At 45.4% G+C, this 14,386-nt stretch overlaps 1 protein-coding gene across 12 annotated transcripts in view; it reads left to right on the top strand.

The window, feature by feature from the left end:
* The window catches only part of RGS6 (regulator of G protein signaling 6), a 582,245-nt gene that overhangs the window by 516,755 nt on the left and 51,104 nt on the right, over positions 1 to 14,386 (top strand). For all 12 annotated transcript variants that reach the window (XM_027569202.2, XM_027569199.2, XM_035727884.1 and 9 more), the window contains exons 15-16: positions 28 to 214; positions 13,713 to 13,802. In XM_027569202.2, the coding sequence (XP_027425003.1) occupies positions 28 to 214; positions 13,713 to 13,802 (277 nt within the window). The remainder of the gene's footprint in view (positions 1 to 27; positions 215 to 13,712; positions 13,803 to 14,386) is intronic.

The raw sequence follows: 14,386 nt of genomic DNA, 5'->3' as shown, positions 1-14,386 counted from the left end.
CTGACTTTCTTTATGCTTCCACGTCAGGTTCTGGTTGGCTGTCCAAGATCTCAAGAAACAACCCCTCCAGGATGTGGCCAAGAGGGTAGAAGAAATCTGGCAAGAGTTTCTGGCTCCAGGGGCCCCAAGTGCAATCAACCTGGACTCTCACAGCTATGAGATAACCAGTCAAAACGTCAAAGATGGAGGGAGATACACATTCGAAGATGCCCAGGTTTGCTTATCTACTCGAGTGGTTCTTATCTACTCAAAAGGTGTTCGTTTGTCCACTCCACCACTCCACCCTTTCACATAGGTCCAAGGCATTGTGTGTAGCTAGAATTTCAGGTTTTATTATTTGTAAGTCCATCAGGGGAAACCATTCCAGGTAGGTGCATAGTGAAATTCTTCCTAGGCCCGGCTTCCTAGATCAGTTACATTGTTATAGAGAGATAGACATTTAGTTATATGTGTTATCTTTTCCAGGAGAATCTCAAAGTGTTTTTACAAAACCTGAGGTCCCGTAATAAGTCAGTAGTAGGGTCCGGAAACCATAACACCACATCGGCAAAGTGGGTATAGTGAGCAGGCAGGGCTGTGAGTCACGTCTCACCATGAAGCCCACGCTCGTAACCACCACCCTACACTGCTTCCATAGTGATCTCCAACTCTGCAGTTACTATTTAGGGAGCACCTCTATATCCCAGGCCCTGTGCTATGTGATGAGATACCACCAAGAAAGACAGAGCCCCTGCCCTCAGGGAGGTTACGGGCTAGCTGGGGAGAAAGACAAGAAAATGGGAGGTTCAAGGTTTAAGGGGGACTTAGGGACTCCTAAGCCTGGATGGCACAATTGGGCGCAGATCCTGGGGAGGTTGGCAACAGAAACAGAAGCCACGAAAGCCACTCTAAACAGCAAGCTTTACCTTGAAGGCTGGGAGGTACCATTTCTAAAGATAAGCATCCAGTCAGCTGTCCACTTCCTGGCCCCAACCGTGATTCCCTCTCACCTATCCTACGCCTAGTGATGGGGCTTAAGGGTTTGCTCTTGTCTTCTCAACCCTCTTCCTGTCTCTCACCTGTGGGGTCCCCAAATAGAGAATTTGCATATATTGCTTCCCTACAGACATTATTATCCAATTTAGGAAACTCAGTGGCACTGATGCGAATAATAGCGTGGGAACAGAACCAGTGTCCCTTGTCATCCAGATTTGCCTGGTTATTTGCTCAGAACTTCAGAATGGAAACACCTCCCAAGCTCAACACGATAACTGTTTTTCCCTTCCTCTGGCCATGAGCACCACTGAATGCCAGTGTCAGGCAGATTTGGTTCTATAGAGTTCAGTTTTATTGCTTTATGAAAGCTCAACATCCTCACACCCTTTGCAGCTTCAAAGCAAAATATTTAAGTCATGAGAAATCTTTTTTTGTATGTGTCTATGTATATGCTCCCAAGTACATATTGATGTATCCTGGTGAGGAAAGTGATGGAGAAGTTCCATGGGTGATGGAGAAGCTCCTTGGGTGATGGAGAAGCTCCTTGGGTGATGGAGAAGCTCCTTGGGTGATGGAGAAACTCCTTGGGTGATGGAGGAGCTCCTTGGGTGATAGAGAATCTCCTTGGGTGATAGAGGCCCCTCAGATGAATGATCTGAAACACACAGGTCAACTCTCCATTATTCATAAAATACAAGACCAGGGATACTGGTCAGAACCATGATGCACTCCATCTACTATTATCACTCTGAGCCTGATGTTAGGAAGGATTTATTTTAATCTTTTATTATGGAAACATGTAAACATGTGGCAAAGTGGAAAAAGCAGAACAACAAACCTTTACAGGCCCTCATCCAGCCTGAGCAATCATCAATACAGGACTGATCTCATTTCGTCTGTGTCCCCCCTTCTTTTTCAGCTACCACTGGGTTATTTTAAAGCAAATCTGAGACATTACATCATTTCATCTGAATATCTAGTATGTAGCTTTACTAACACCACTATCACACCTTAAAAATTTGCAACATTCTCTTTAGATCACCAAATGTCACACAAGTTCAAATTTATGGCGGTGGTATAAATGCCATTTTTTAATCTTTAATTTAAAATCAGAATCCAGGGGCACCTGTGTGGCTCAGTCAGTTAAGCGTCTGCCTTTGGCTCAGGTCATGATTCCAAGGTTCTGGGATCAAGTCACAAATCGGGCTCCCTGCTCAGCGGGAAGCCTGCTGCTCCCCCTGCTTGTGCTCTTGCTCTCTCTCTCTCTCTCTCTCTCTCTCTGACAAATAAATAAAATCTTAAAAAAATAAATAAAATAAAATAAAATCAGAATCCAAATCAGGCCCACACATTGCTGCATATTGACATGTCTTTCACATGCCTTTTAATCTATAGGTTTTTTTATATCCCTCTACTGCCCTCCCTGCCCCCTTGTAATTTATTTCATGAAGAAATTGTATTCTTTGTCCTGTAGAGATTCCCACAGCCTGGATTTTTTTTTTTTTATTGCAACCCTGTGGTGCTGTTTAACATGTTCTTCTACCCTCTGTATTTCCTACAAATTAGTAGTTTGATTTAGATATTTAATTGGATTTACATTTGATGTCTGTGGGCAAAAATGCTTCATAAGTCATGTTGTGCTCTCTTGTCAGAAGGCACATAAGGTCTAGTTTTCTCTCTTTTTGTGATTTTTAGCAATTATCGATGTTTATTGCTTAGATCCATTGTTAATTACTTCATTTACTAGCTGAAATACAAATAATCAAATATATCTCCTATTAGATCGTCCAATAATACAATTTATATAGGAAAGATAGGATAAGTGTTTGTTTCTTTCCCTTTATTTCTTAGTTTTCAAAATAATGAGTGGTTTACTATCATCTTCTAATGGTGACCGATTAGGGTTTTCTGTTTTGCTTTTAGTATCTTTGTAAACTCATAGTTCTAAACATATTTGATGTGTTTTAGTCCATTTGTTTATTATTTTGTTAAGACTTGGATTGTGCCATCTCTGTCAATGGCTCCTTTTTACATGATCCTGGTAGTCTTTGATGTCATCCAAATAGCAAGGAAGCTAAGATGTTCCAGGTCTTGCCGCAGACCTGGAATCAGCCATTTCTGCAAGGACCACTGGTTTCTCTTAGTGGGACATGGTTCTTAGAGACCATAATCTAGGCACTTGGAGGTGCTCATTGTTCCTGGGCTGGTCATCCTTTCTAGACCTTTTCAGTGGACAGAGCTAGGAAATTAGTGGTTGTTGGTGGTGATTAAAAATACATCATAAGTTCAAACTGATACTTTCTATTCAAATTGAAAAGAACTGGGGATTTTATTTTACCTCTTCTTTTTATATTTGTGCCTCCTTTGTTTATGCTGAGAATCTTGGTTCTCAAGGATGCCAGAGGTGATGTCCTAGTACTTCACATCATTACTCATGCACTTTCTCCTGCCTTACCACAGAGCAGCCTCAGAACTCCAGTGCCCACGCTAGCAGCAACAAGATGATTATTGCCTGGTTCTTTAATTGTTGCATAGTATTCCATCGTATGGAAGCACCATAGTTTAGCCAACCAGTCCTCTCTTCTTGACTTTTATGTTGTTTCTAATTTGAGAAAGATTGGACAGGAAATCTTAGGAAGTCAACAGGTTGTGCCTTGACAAGTTTCTAAATACACAGCCTTCATTAGTACAGTGCTCTGCCATTTTTCAGGTACTTCCACAAACAGGATACCTCATTGTTGAAGCAGAGTGGACTCTTAGAGAGGATACTCAAAGCCTCTCTAAGTTCCTCATTGTCTGTTAGGATTGGTCTCCTATGAATTCAAATAAAACACTCTTTCTAAACAAACTTGTTTCAACCTGTTCCCTTTTGTTTCTTAAGTGTGTTTCCACCGTGAACACACAATATACTTCTAACTAGCAGTGTGACCTTGGGCAAGTTACTTAACTTCCCTGAGTCTTCCTTTCCTCATCTGTATGACAGAGATACAGGGGTCCCTACGCATGGGGGCAGAAAGGGGACCAGGTGAAATGAAGCACATCAACAACTAAAATGGTCTGGCCCACAGTAAGATAGAATAAACACTTACTATTTTATTTTCCTAATGTGATTAATATTTTTTATACCTTTATGTTTAACACGTTTGGTGAAAAAATTCAAATAATTGCATGTAATTTTAGCATCCAGAGATAATCCCCATTTTAGTGTATTTTTCCCCTCAATTTATGTGTACAAGGGGATTATGCAAATAGAGTTGATTCTATAGCCTGCCTTTTACACTAAACCAGGGTTTAATTTAAAAAAATAATAATAAAATAAAATTTAAAAAAAAACTTTTTCTGTAAAGGGCCAAACGGTATAAATTTTAGGCTTTGTGGGTCATACGGTCTGTGTCACCACTACTCAGTTCTGTGATATGAAAACAGCTACAGTGTAACAACATTACAATGTAAACAGCATAAAGGAGTAGATATGGCTATGTTCCAAAAAATCTCTATTTATGGATACTGAAGGCTCAATTTCCTATAATTTTTCATGAAATACTCTTTTTATTTTTTCCAGCCATTCTTAGCTCAGGGCCAGACATGAGTTGGAGGCCTGTCACTTGAGACCCCTGTGCTAAACAGTGTATCATAAAAATCACTGAAACACTTCAAGAAACCCAGAAAAAGGTAGAAGATAGCAGGTTGAGAGTGGTTAATCTTCTATTTCTTTGGGAGAGGAGGTCAGAGGGGCTCTGTTTTGGTGCGGTAGCATGACAAACCCCATCTGCAAATGCGTCCGAGTGGGGGTTGGATGTCACCGATCAGACTGAGGAGAAGTCAGCAAGCCCCATGATGCTCAGACCTGGTCAGCACTGCTGCCTGCACCAGCTACACAAGTGTGGTTCAGAAGCTTCCAGGTGAGGAAAAGAGCTTAAAATCCTTAGCAGCCCATGACCAGCCTAGACTTGCTCTCAGATCTCCTGACCTGTGGGCCGAGCATCTGCTGCTCAGATCACACTGTCCCCGGATTGTTAGTTGTTGAGGGCTCGGTTGTCATGTTGAGAGCTGGGGAAACTCCTGTCTCTACAGAAGGGTCCAGCCAGGAAGCAGACCTGAGAGCTGATACTGCTTCTGCCACCTGCTTTGTCTAGGATTGCACATTTAAGTCTTAAGTTTGCTTTCCTCGTTTTGCCTATCTGCAAAGTGGGAATAAGGATACCCAAGCCCTTTGAAATCCTCCCCTATGGGATCAGGAGCTGTGAGTGGCTTCTTCAGCTGGTCCCAAGGGTTCTCAGAAGCCCCCAACTGGGGTCAGAATGCCATAGAGCTGTGAGTGTGTACCCTACTATTAGGGTGAGTAGCCAAAATGGGTCAGCCAGATTTATGGGTTCCTTTGAAATGGGGACTGGGGGTGGGATGCCAGCTCTCTCCGAGGATTTTTTTTTTTTTATCTGACCGCATGCATTGTTATAGCAAAGTCAATTGCCTGTGTTTGCTTCCTGTGGAAATATTTCACAAGACACCCCATCAGCATGGGCCCTGCATTTGCAACTTGTGTTTTACTGATCCATTTGGCATTTGGCTTTTTTGAAGATTTGGGCCAAGACCAAATCTTCCATAAAGGTCTGTGGGCTGTGACCATAGCCCTCAGCTGTTTGCTGTGTTGTTCCAATTTCACAGATTTAGCTTTGTAAGGGGAGAAAAAAAGAAAATGGGCCATGTTTGTTTGTTTGTTTGTTTTTAAAGGACTCCGTTCGTTACGCTAGGGATTGAAATCTCTGTTCTCAACCATGGAGCATCAGAGGACCTACATTGCCACTCACTTGCTATGTGGTCCCAGGCAAGAATCTTGACCTTTCATGCCTTAGATTTCTTATCTAGAAATTGGGGACGATGTCTTCCGTATAGCCCTCTAAGAATTTTTGAGAAACCAGATGAGCTAATGGCCCTGAAAAAATTTTTGAATAAGTAAAAAGTGCTACATATTTATGTGTGTGAATTCACAAAAATGAATGGCTCTAGTATTCCTAAGGTCTTCTAATTCCAAGCTAGACCAAGAAAGAATTCTCCTAAGATGTCTGCTCATCTAAGGAGGTCTTAGGAGAAAAATGCAGAAAAAGCACGTAGGAGCCAAATGCTGGGGGCCTCACGCGTCATCCTGAGGAATTCAAACTTTCTCACCCTGAAGATAGTAGGAAAGTGTGGAAGGCTTTGAGCTAAGAGAGGGTATCAGAGGGTGGTGGGCAGGGTGAGCTGGAGCAAGAGAGGTCTGAATCTTGGAGCATGTAATCTAAAGCTTTGCTGGTGGTTTTTGGAGGAGAGAATGAAACCACAGGAATTATTGAGAACCTAAGGCTTCCTCTTAGGGCGTTCACCTCTTTCCAGAGCCTCTGCAAGCTGCAGGAGGGAGATGAAAGTCAGCTGGCTGGCACAGTGGCTGCCTGGCTTCAATTTAAAAAGTCTTGGATGTTCCCAGGAATGTGTCACTGGGCCCATTTAATCATTCGTCTATCTCCCCACCCATCTATTTCATGAACAGTCATTCTCCCATTCCAGTTGGGAGACCTTTACCTGTGAGCTGTGAAGTTCTATAGTGAGGGAAATTGCAAAGGAAGTAGGAGGCCTGGATGACTCTTGGCCATCAGGCAGAGCTTGTCTAAGAGCACACCATTCTTTACAAACAAAACAAAACAGGCCTGAGAAAATACTTCATTGAGATTGGATTGGATTGGAAATCCGTCCATCAAATGGACTGACAGTTGAACTGGGCAGACCAACTCAGCCTTTGGCTCTGTTTCCTGCAGAACCCTGTGTTGGCTTCCTAGGTGTCCAAGCCCCACTGCTTTCCTGCCCTGCAGGAGCTGCTGAAACACTCCACTGAGGCCCCTCTGGGCCTTCCAGCACCTCAGGACTTCAAAGTCCTTTGATGAGAATTTGGTCTTCTTTACCTCTCATAAGTCCCCACAGCGCTAAAGTAATGCTCTGCCCACAGCTCAAATTTTTAAAAAATTTCCTTGACAACTCAGTCCAGAATCCCAATACTCTCAGCTGCACCTGTCATAGAAGAAAGAAGGACAATCTGTCCCTTGGCTTTCCGCTTTGAAAAATCTTGCCAAACAACCTTGGGGAACACATATAGTACGTGATCAATAAATACCAGTTAAATGGGAATATATAGATACATAGGAGGGATGCTTCCTTTAAGTAGACTTCAGTCTAAGTTCCTGAAACTCTACTCGGCCATCATCCACGCATGGCATGATCAAAGGGCAACCTCAAGACCAAGATGAGGATGGGTGATGAAAGAGACGAGAAATACACCAAGTCTACACCTCCTTTAAACAGACAGGAAGCCTCTAGTCAAAAGTCTCTATTATTATCTCATCTAAGGTGTTTAAAAGCAACTTGATTAAGGAACTCGAGATTTCTGACATGTGCTTTGTTTAAAAGGCAAAAGCTTTGATGTGGAGTACACATCTGTGTTTGTCCCAGATTACTCACAAGTAGAAGTCTTTGCAGCCTGCTGAAGGCTGGTCACCTTTGCTCTGGTGGTGGAGCTGGTGGTATCGTGTGCCTGTATCACAAGACTGCACCAAGTTTCCTGATATTAATCCTCAATTGGAGGGCATTTCCTGGTAGATTTTCCATGCCAGACATAGTTTAATAAAGAATGCCATAGCATCGCTTGCTCCGGGAATTACTCACTTTATTCTGTGGGTGGTTTTATTTTAGTGAGATGAACAGCAGAGGGAGGGCTGCATTCTCTAAAAGAACAGATCCGTTGTTTGTGATCTGGTTCCGTTTATTACCACACAGACTAGTAGCTCCTAGAGAGAAGGCGCCAGAGAGCTAAATTCCAAAATTTCTTTGTTGATGCTTCAGAGCAGAGCTTGCCTGCACCAAACCCCATGACCTTGAAGAGGAAAAGGAAAACACTAGTCTGAGTTAATGCCCATGGTATTTGGGTAGGCAAAGGCAATACACAAAGCTGTCTTCAGAGCTACCTTTATCTACAGAATAGGGATTGAACAGCATCAAATGACTGCACCCTTTGGTCAGTTAAATTGAACATGTTGATACAGATGCTTCACAGGGTAAAGACAAATGAGAACTTGTTCTTATACTCTCTTATGATTTGAATGCTGCATTACATGGAAACAAGCATCCCCGTGTTCTGCTTAGAAGGACAAAGAAGTACAAACGGGGGCTTCTCATTTAAGATCCACATGATCCTGGGTGGGTCATCCAAAGCTTCTCCATGAGGACAACAAGCTATCACCTTTCCTGCAAGTGGGTGTCCGTACTGCATGGCATGATTTCTGTTCCCTCGCCTACATCTACTCCTCAGATACTGATTTAGGACTCACCTCAGGTCCTTACCACTGTGCAGTCCCATCTTGTGTCCTCCTGCAGGATTCATGTTGAAACAAGTGCTAATTTCCCCTAGGCCTCAGCTAACCATGCCTAGGGTCTAAAGACCTCTGGTTTACAATATTCAAGAGTCTCTTGAAAGGGATCTCCTGGGTGACTTGCTTTGATACAGACCTGCTGCTTATGGCTTCCCAAGAGCCCAGTCAGGCCCCAGAGCTCTGCCAGGTCAGGACCTTCCTTCTGGTATGGGAGGCAAGTGGTACACAGTCTGTGAGGTAAGAAACCTGAGCCCGTTGCCCTGAGTGACCCAGCCATCACCATCACTGATGGCAGAGGTAGTAAATGGCTCTCAAAGGGCAGCTCATCTACTACCAGGATGATTCAGATCAGGACACGAGAGGAGACCCCTAATGTTTCTGCCAACGACACATTGAGGACCTCTTTTGTCCCAGTCACGCAACACTGGCTCCCCTCAACACTCCAACTCAAAGACAATGAAAAGCAACATGTTGCCTGGGAAAAGTGTGAGCTTTGGAGTCACATAGTTCTGGGTTCAAATCCTAGCTCTGTACTTGGACCAGTCACTTAACTATTTAGAGTTTCAGAATCCACATCTATAAATTGGGGTTGTTTAAATCTAAGCACTGATTCAGAGCAAACAACAGCAACAAAAATAATGTTTTAGAGCAAACAACAGCAACCAAATAATGGCTCTGCTTCACCTTTCCTCCCACCCCAGGGATCCTGCAGTCGTTGGGCTCACGCCCATGTCATCCCTAGCAAGGACAGTCACAACATGAGGGCCAATTATTATTATTACTTTACATGTATAGAGTTTTTACGGTGCTTTCACTTCTATTTCCTCATTTAATTGTGTGATAGGCAGGGCCGGGTCCTGTACACCCCCAGGTCTTCGGAAGTTGCTGATGGGAGTAGGCCCACTGCAAGGAGCCACGCAAGTAAGCCCTAAGTCCTGCTGGACATTCACGAGTGGCTGGGACCTTTGGCTCCCAGGCCCGTCTTGCTTCCACCTATCTGCCCGGCAACATCCCGTTCTACACCACAGCCTCATCTTCCTCCAAGGGATTGTGATGGACCCAGCAGTCCCCAAAGTCTGGATGTTGTTCCAGGAAGTCTGGGTGTGGAGGGCAGAGATGAGGCCCATATCTCTGCAAAAAGAAAAATAGGACACTTAAAAATCACAAGAAGGGCTCTTGGCAGCTGTGCAATGCTCCAGTTGAGTGGTTTCCCACTCCAGGAGGATGTTCGAAAGCTGGGAAATGAGATCGTAGCAGTTTTAGGGACCCACAGCAGAGAGGAGGACATGAGGGTGCTCTTAAGTAAGTCAGCTGCTCCAGCATGTTTGGGGCCCAAGGCCCCAGGCATTTGTCTGATTACCTTCCCCAGTGCTTGTGAGGGTCACTGTGTTTTGCCTAAAAATAAAGGAGATTTCCAAATGAGGACTATCACAGCAAAACATTGATTTGAAGCAGGTGTGGTTTTGAGACAGCTTGCACTTCTTGTTCCTTCCAGTGCCCACATGTGTCTCACACCCTCCTGGTTCCAGTTGTTGTTGCTTCCGCCTTAATATCCCAGGCAAGTGGAGCTCCCCATCCCAACCCTGGGCCCAAAAAGGGAGACGCGGGTGGAATGTCTCATCAGGGCGACAACACTGTGCTATAACAGTCAGCCGCTACAGGGGCGTGATTCCCTCCCCATGCTGAGAACTGTGGCTAAGATGTCCAGTAGGATTTAGGGCCCTGGAGCGTCAGTTGCTCAGCCTATGGAGAACCGTCCTCACCCTCCCATGTGTCAGGAAGGCAGATGTGGACCTGCTAGTTCTGCTTGTTCATAGTTAACTCAGCTATCTTTTTTTGAGGGGGAGAAGGCATAAGGAGGAGGGAGGGAAGGAGGAAAGGAATGAAAAAGGAGAAAGAGGAAGGGAAGGAGCAAAGGATGGGAAGAGAAGATAAGACAAGAAAAGGCAAAGAAGAAAAGAGAAGACAAAACTTCTTTTTCTCTAGCCCCTGAGGAATTTTGTCAGTGAGGGCTTCCTGGTTTTGCCAGTGGCTCTTTGCAGATTCTGGATATACATTTCCCTTAAGACTGGTTGTCTTCAGAGCAGGGGAAACAAACCGGAACCTCCCATAAATCAGTAGAGGTCACTGCCAAGAGCTTTGTACACTTGCTGTCCCTGGCAGTGATAAACTCATTGCATTTGGGAACTGGCCAAAGACCCTGAGTCCCATCTTAATTCTCATTCCCAGAAAAACCTCAGCACTCCGTTCACCCACCCCCTGTTTACTGTCTTTGTGCTTCTTAGACAAAGCTGGCAAGGAGGAAGGAACAGAGTTCCATAACTGGGTCTATTAAAGGCCCCATTTCTTGGCTTGGTGGAGCAGAGGAGGGTAGGGGAGAGTCATGGATCTCTAGACTGTGGGAAAGAGAGGCCCAGAGGGGGTGGGGGGACATACCCTACTCTGGCAGAGTGGGTCATCCCATATACACCCATTCCCAGCACCCTGTGCTCACACTTCGTCTTTGGAGTCCTTAGCTCAAATACACCCCCAGGTCTACAAAAGTTGCTGATGGGAGTAAGCCCACTGCAAGGAGCCACACAAAATTCACGAGTGGCTGGGACCTGAGACTGCTTTGGGAGTTGTAGTCTATCACTTTTGTGCATCCATCTTGCCTCGTACATCTAAGCTTTATGACGGCAGGGACTTAGTCTGTCTTGTTCAGGCTGTCACCTCAATGCCTGACAGAGTGTTCGTACCTAGTAGATGCTCATTAAACATTTGCTGACTCTGTGACTAAATGTTCAGACATCTGCTTTATCCTGCTCTTTTTTAATTAACAAATTCTTTCTTTTAATGGACCAGCCTTTTCCATCCCACAGTGAGGGTGGAGGAATTAGCTAGATCAGGGGTGGAATTTGTTGCCATGGCCAGAAGTGCTGGACCAGGAGAGATCTCCTTACTTCTCTTGAGGCAGTAGAGGGGTATTTTGTGAGATAGACCTGGGATCTAGATTCATCTGAGAAGCCAGGATAAGAAGCAGGGACCAGTTACCTTGGAGAGGGGTTTGGAGAGGATCCAGGCATGGGTGATAGGTCTCTCCCTATGACTCAGGAGCCACCTGCCTCTGTCAGCCAGACACAAGCGATGCCTGAGACAAGAAGAAAGAGACAGTGAGTCATTAACATTTGTACCTATGATTTAAATGGTAGAACAATTGAAAGAGACCACACATGAAAACAAAGACCAATGCAGCGCCTCAGCCTAGGCTCTGAGACCATTAGAGATGACCCGAGATGCTCCCATGTGGGATTCCTTCGAGCTGAGTGCCAGCCCCACTGCCCTTCCACGCAGAGGGCAGGAACTGACGTGAGCAGAAAGCACAAGTATGGCACCTGCAAACTCGCCAGATGTTACTCACACAAGCACGTCAGTGAACCTGGAAACAGTGTCACTAACATTGAACCCTGTGCTGGACACTGTACCCATACAAGAGATAAAGACATATTGTTCCTACCCTCAAGGAACTTACCCTAAAGTGGGCTGGATTTTTGTCTGAAATTTGCAGGAAAACACTAGGTGAAGCATGTTCTCACTAAGTTTATAAAATGCACCACATCTGGATTATCAAAGTCGGTTCAGATCCAAGCCACTGTTGAATTTTGCTTGGCTCCTTGCAGTGGGCCATCCCGTTAGCCAGCTTGCACCCTGCTTTTGTAAATATGGGGGCATCACAGGAAGAATCATGCTGGTGCCCAAGCTGAAGATGAGTTGGAGAAGGATCCACTCATGACCAAGGACTTGCTTGCTTTCTGCTCTCACTTTCTTTTGAGGTGGGAAGGGAGAGGCTCCCAGCAAGCCCTCTCCATTGCCCCAGGTTCCTCTGGGTTGCAACAGCATCCTGGCCAGGCATCTATAAAATGTGCCCCCCAGCTGAGGGGAGGCTGCCCTTCCTCCATCCTCCCCTGGGAGGCAAGTACCCAAGGAGGAGGTCCTTAATGACCAGTCTCACCTCTCAACTGAGCACTCTCTCCTCACTGACCAGCTCTTAATTCCCCCGAGCCCTGAGGCCCTTGTCCAGCTTCATGGAATGAACAATGCTTGTGTATAAGAGAAGATGCTTCCTCTACCAGGCCAGCCTCTGCCAGCAATCCCATCCTCCCTAGTGGAAGCCCACCATTCCTCTTAACAGGTCCTCTCTTGGGACAGCCAGGCTCTTCGGGACCACGGAGCCACATTTATCCCCTCACGACTGATAAATAATGTTTTTCAACAAACGCCCTCTTTTAAGGTACCAGACTTACCCTGCCCTTGGTGAGGACAGATCTGTGAGGAAGGGCCCACAGACTATAGGAATCAGCTGGAAGTCAAGGGTGAAATCCATCACCAAGGCCAGAATGCAAATGCCCCTAGAAGCCCGGGCGAAGAAGAGAGGGCAGCACGCCACAGCATCTGCCCCTCCTGGATGTAAGCCTTAGGGCAGGCGTATTTGCTCACATGCCCTGTAAATGGTTGCCAACGGCACCCTCCCAGGATAGGAGGGTGGCTCTAACATGCACAACTGACCTAATTGCACCGTGGCCTGTGGAGTTCTTTTTTTTTTTTTTTCTAATTAAGCTTTTTAATTCACATGCAGCTGTAAGACATACAGAAATGTACCAGTTACCCAGTTTCCCATAATGGTAACATCTGCAGAACCATAGTATGATATCACAACCCTGATGTTGACATTGCTACAACCACCAAGTGTATCAGATTTCTCAGTTTTACTTGTACTGCTGCGTGTGTTTGTGTGTATGTGTTTAATTCTGTACAGCACCATCACCCCAAGCATCCTTCATATTGTCTTTGATAACCACACCCTTCCCTACCCCCTCCCATCCTTAGCCCCTGGCAACCACTCATCTGTTGTCTAGTTCTATACTTTGTCATTTTAAGAATGTTATACCAATGGAATCATCCACTATGTAACCTTCTGGGGATTGGCTCTTTCACTCATCATAATTCCCTCGAGATCCACCCAAGTGGTTGGGTGTACCAGTACTTTGTTTCTTCTCACTGCTGTGCCTGTGGTTTTAATCATTAAACAATATTGCATCTCGACATGGCGCCAAGGCCCAATTACAAAGCCTTTGGGACATGATCCTCGAGGAGATTTTATTCTAAGGGAGAAAATATATTTTGTTTGGTGTTTCTGGGTGGGAAAAGAAAACAAAGCAAACATATCACAAGTGTTTCTAGATCCATGCAAGCATACCCCAGTTTGTCTCTTTCCTAAAACAGTGGCCAGTTGGGTTGTGACTCCTCGTCCTTAGCAGTGGCTGACTGTTCTCTCTTGTGTCTTCCCGCCTCCGTCCTTCCCAGGAACACATCTACAAGTTGATGAAGAGTGACAGCTATGCCCGCTTCCTCCGGTCAAACGCTTACCAGGACCTCCTGCTGGCCAAGAAGAAGGTAGATCTTTGGGAAGGGCAGGCCTGCCTTTCTTAGCACTGTTGACCCTTACCTGCTGCTTGCTGCTGGCGTCAGATGACAGTATCATCCCTTGGGTTTTATTTATTTTCTCTTTTCTTCTTTCCCTTTTCTATCTGCTCCCCCTCCAAGGGAAGACACACAAGTAGAATCGTCACCATCCCAGTGCACCCCCAAGGTCCAGGGTGTGGCATCCTGTCTCCAAGTCCCATTACCTTGGCCTGCGCATTCTGCCCACAGCAGGGAGTGTGACCAAATACTAAGGCCACAGTGGCTCAGCCCAAGAGTTCAGGACTGGCGGTGACGCCCTCGAATCCCTTAGGAAACCAGAAAGAGCCCCTCACTGCAAAGTCCTGCCCCCTTCACCACAGACTTTAGATAAAGTCTCACCAGCTCAGCGATGAGAATGAGGCAAGGATCAGGGCAACCCCCTCACTGGGTAGAAAACCTTACAGGTTTCAAGCCCTCCCCCCATCCCCAATCCAGCCCCAGAAGTCACTGGTGGAATCGTCCCCTCCTTGATGCCCCACAGTGTTTGCCTTATCTTTCGGCCATGAAATAACTGC

The sequence above is a fragment of the Zalophus californianus genome, chromosome 6, assembly GCF_009762305.2.
Source record: "Zalophus californianus isolate mZalCal1 chromosome 6, mZalCal1.pri.v2, whole genome shotgun sequence".
NCBI lineage: Eukaryota > Metazoa > Chordata > Mammalia > Carnivora > Otariidae > Zalophus > Zalophus californianus.
The sequence above is the reverse complement of the archived record's forward strand: the minus strand, read 5'-3'. Positions and strand labels throughout refer to the sequence as shown.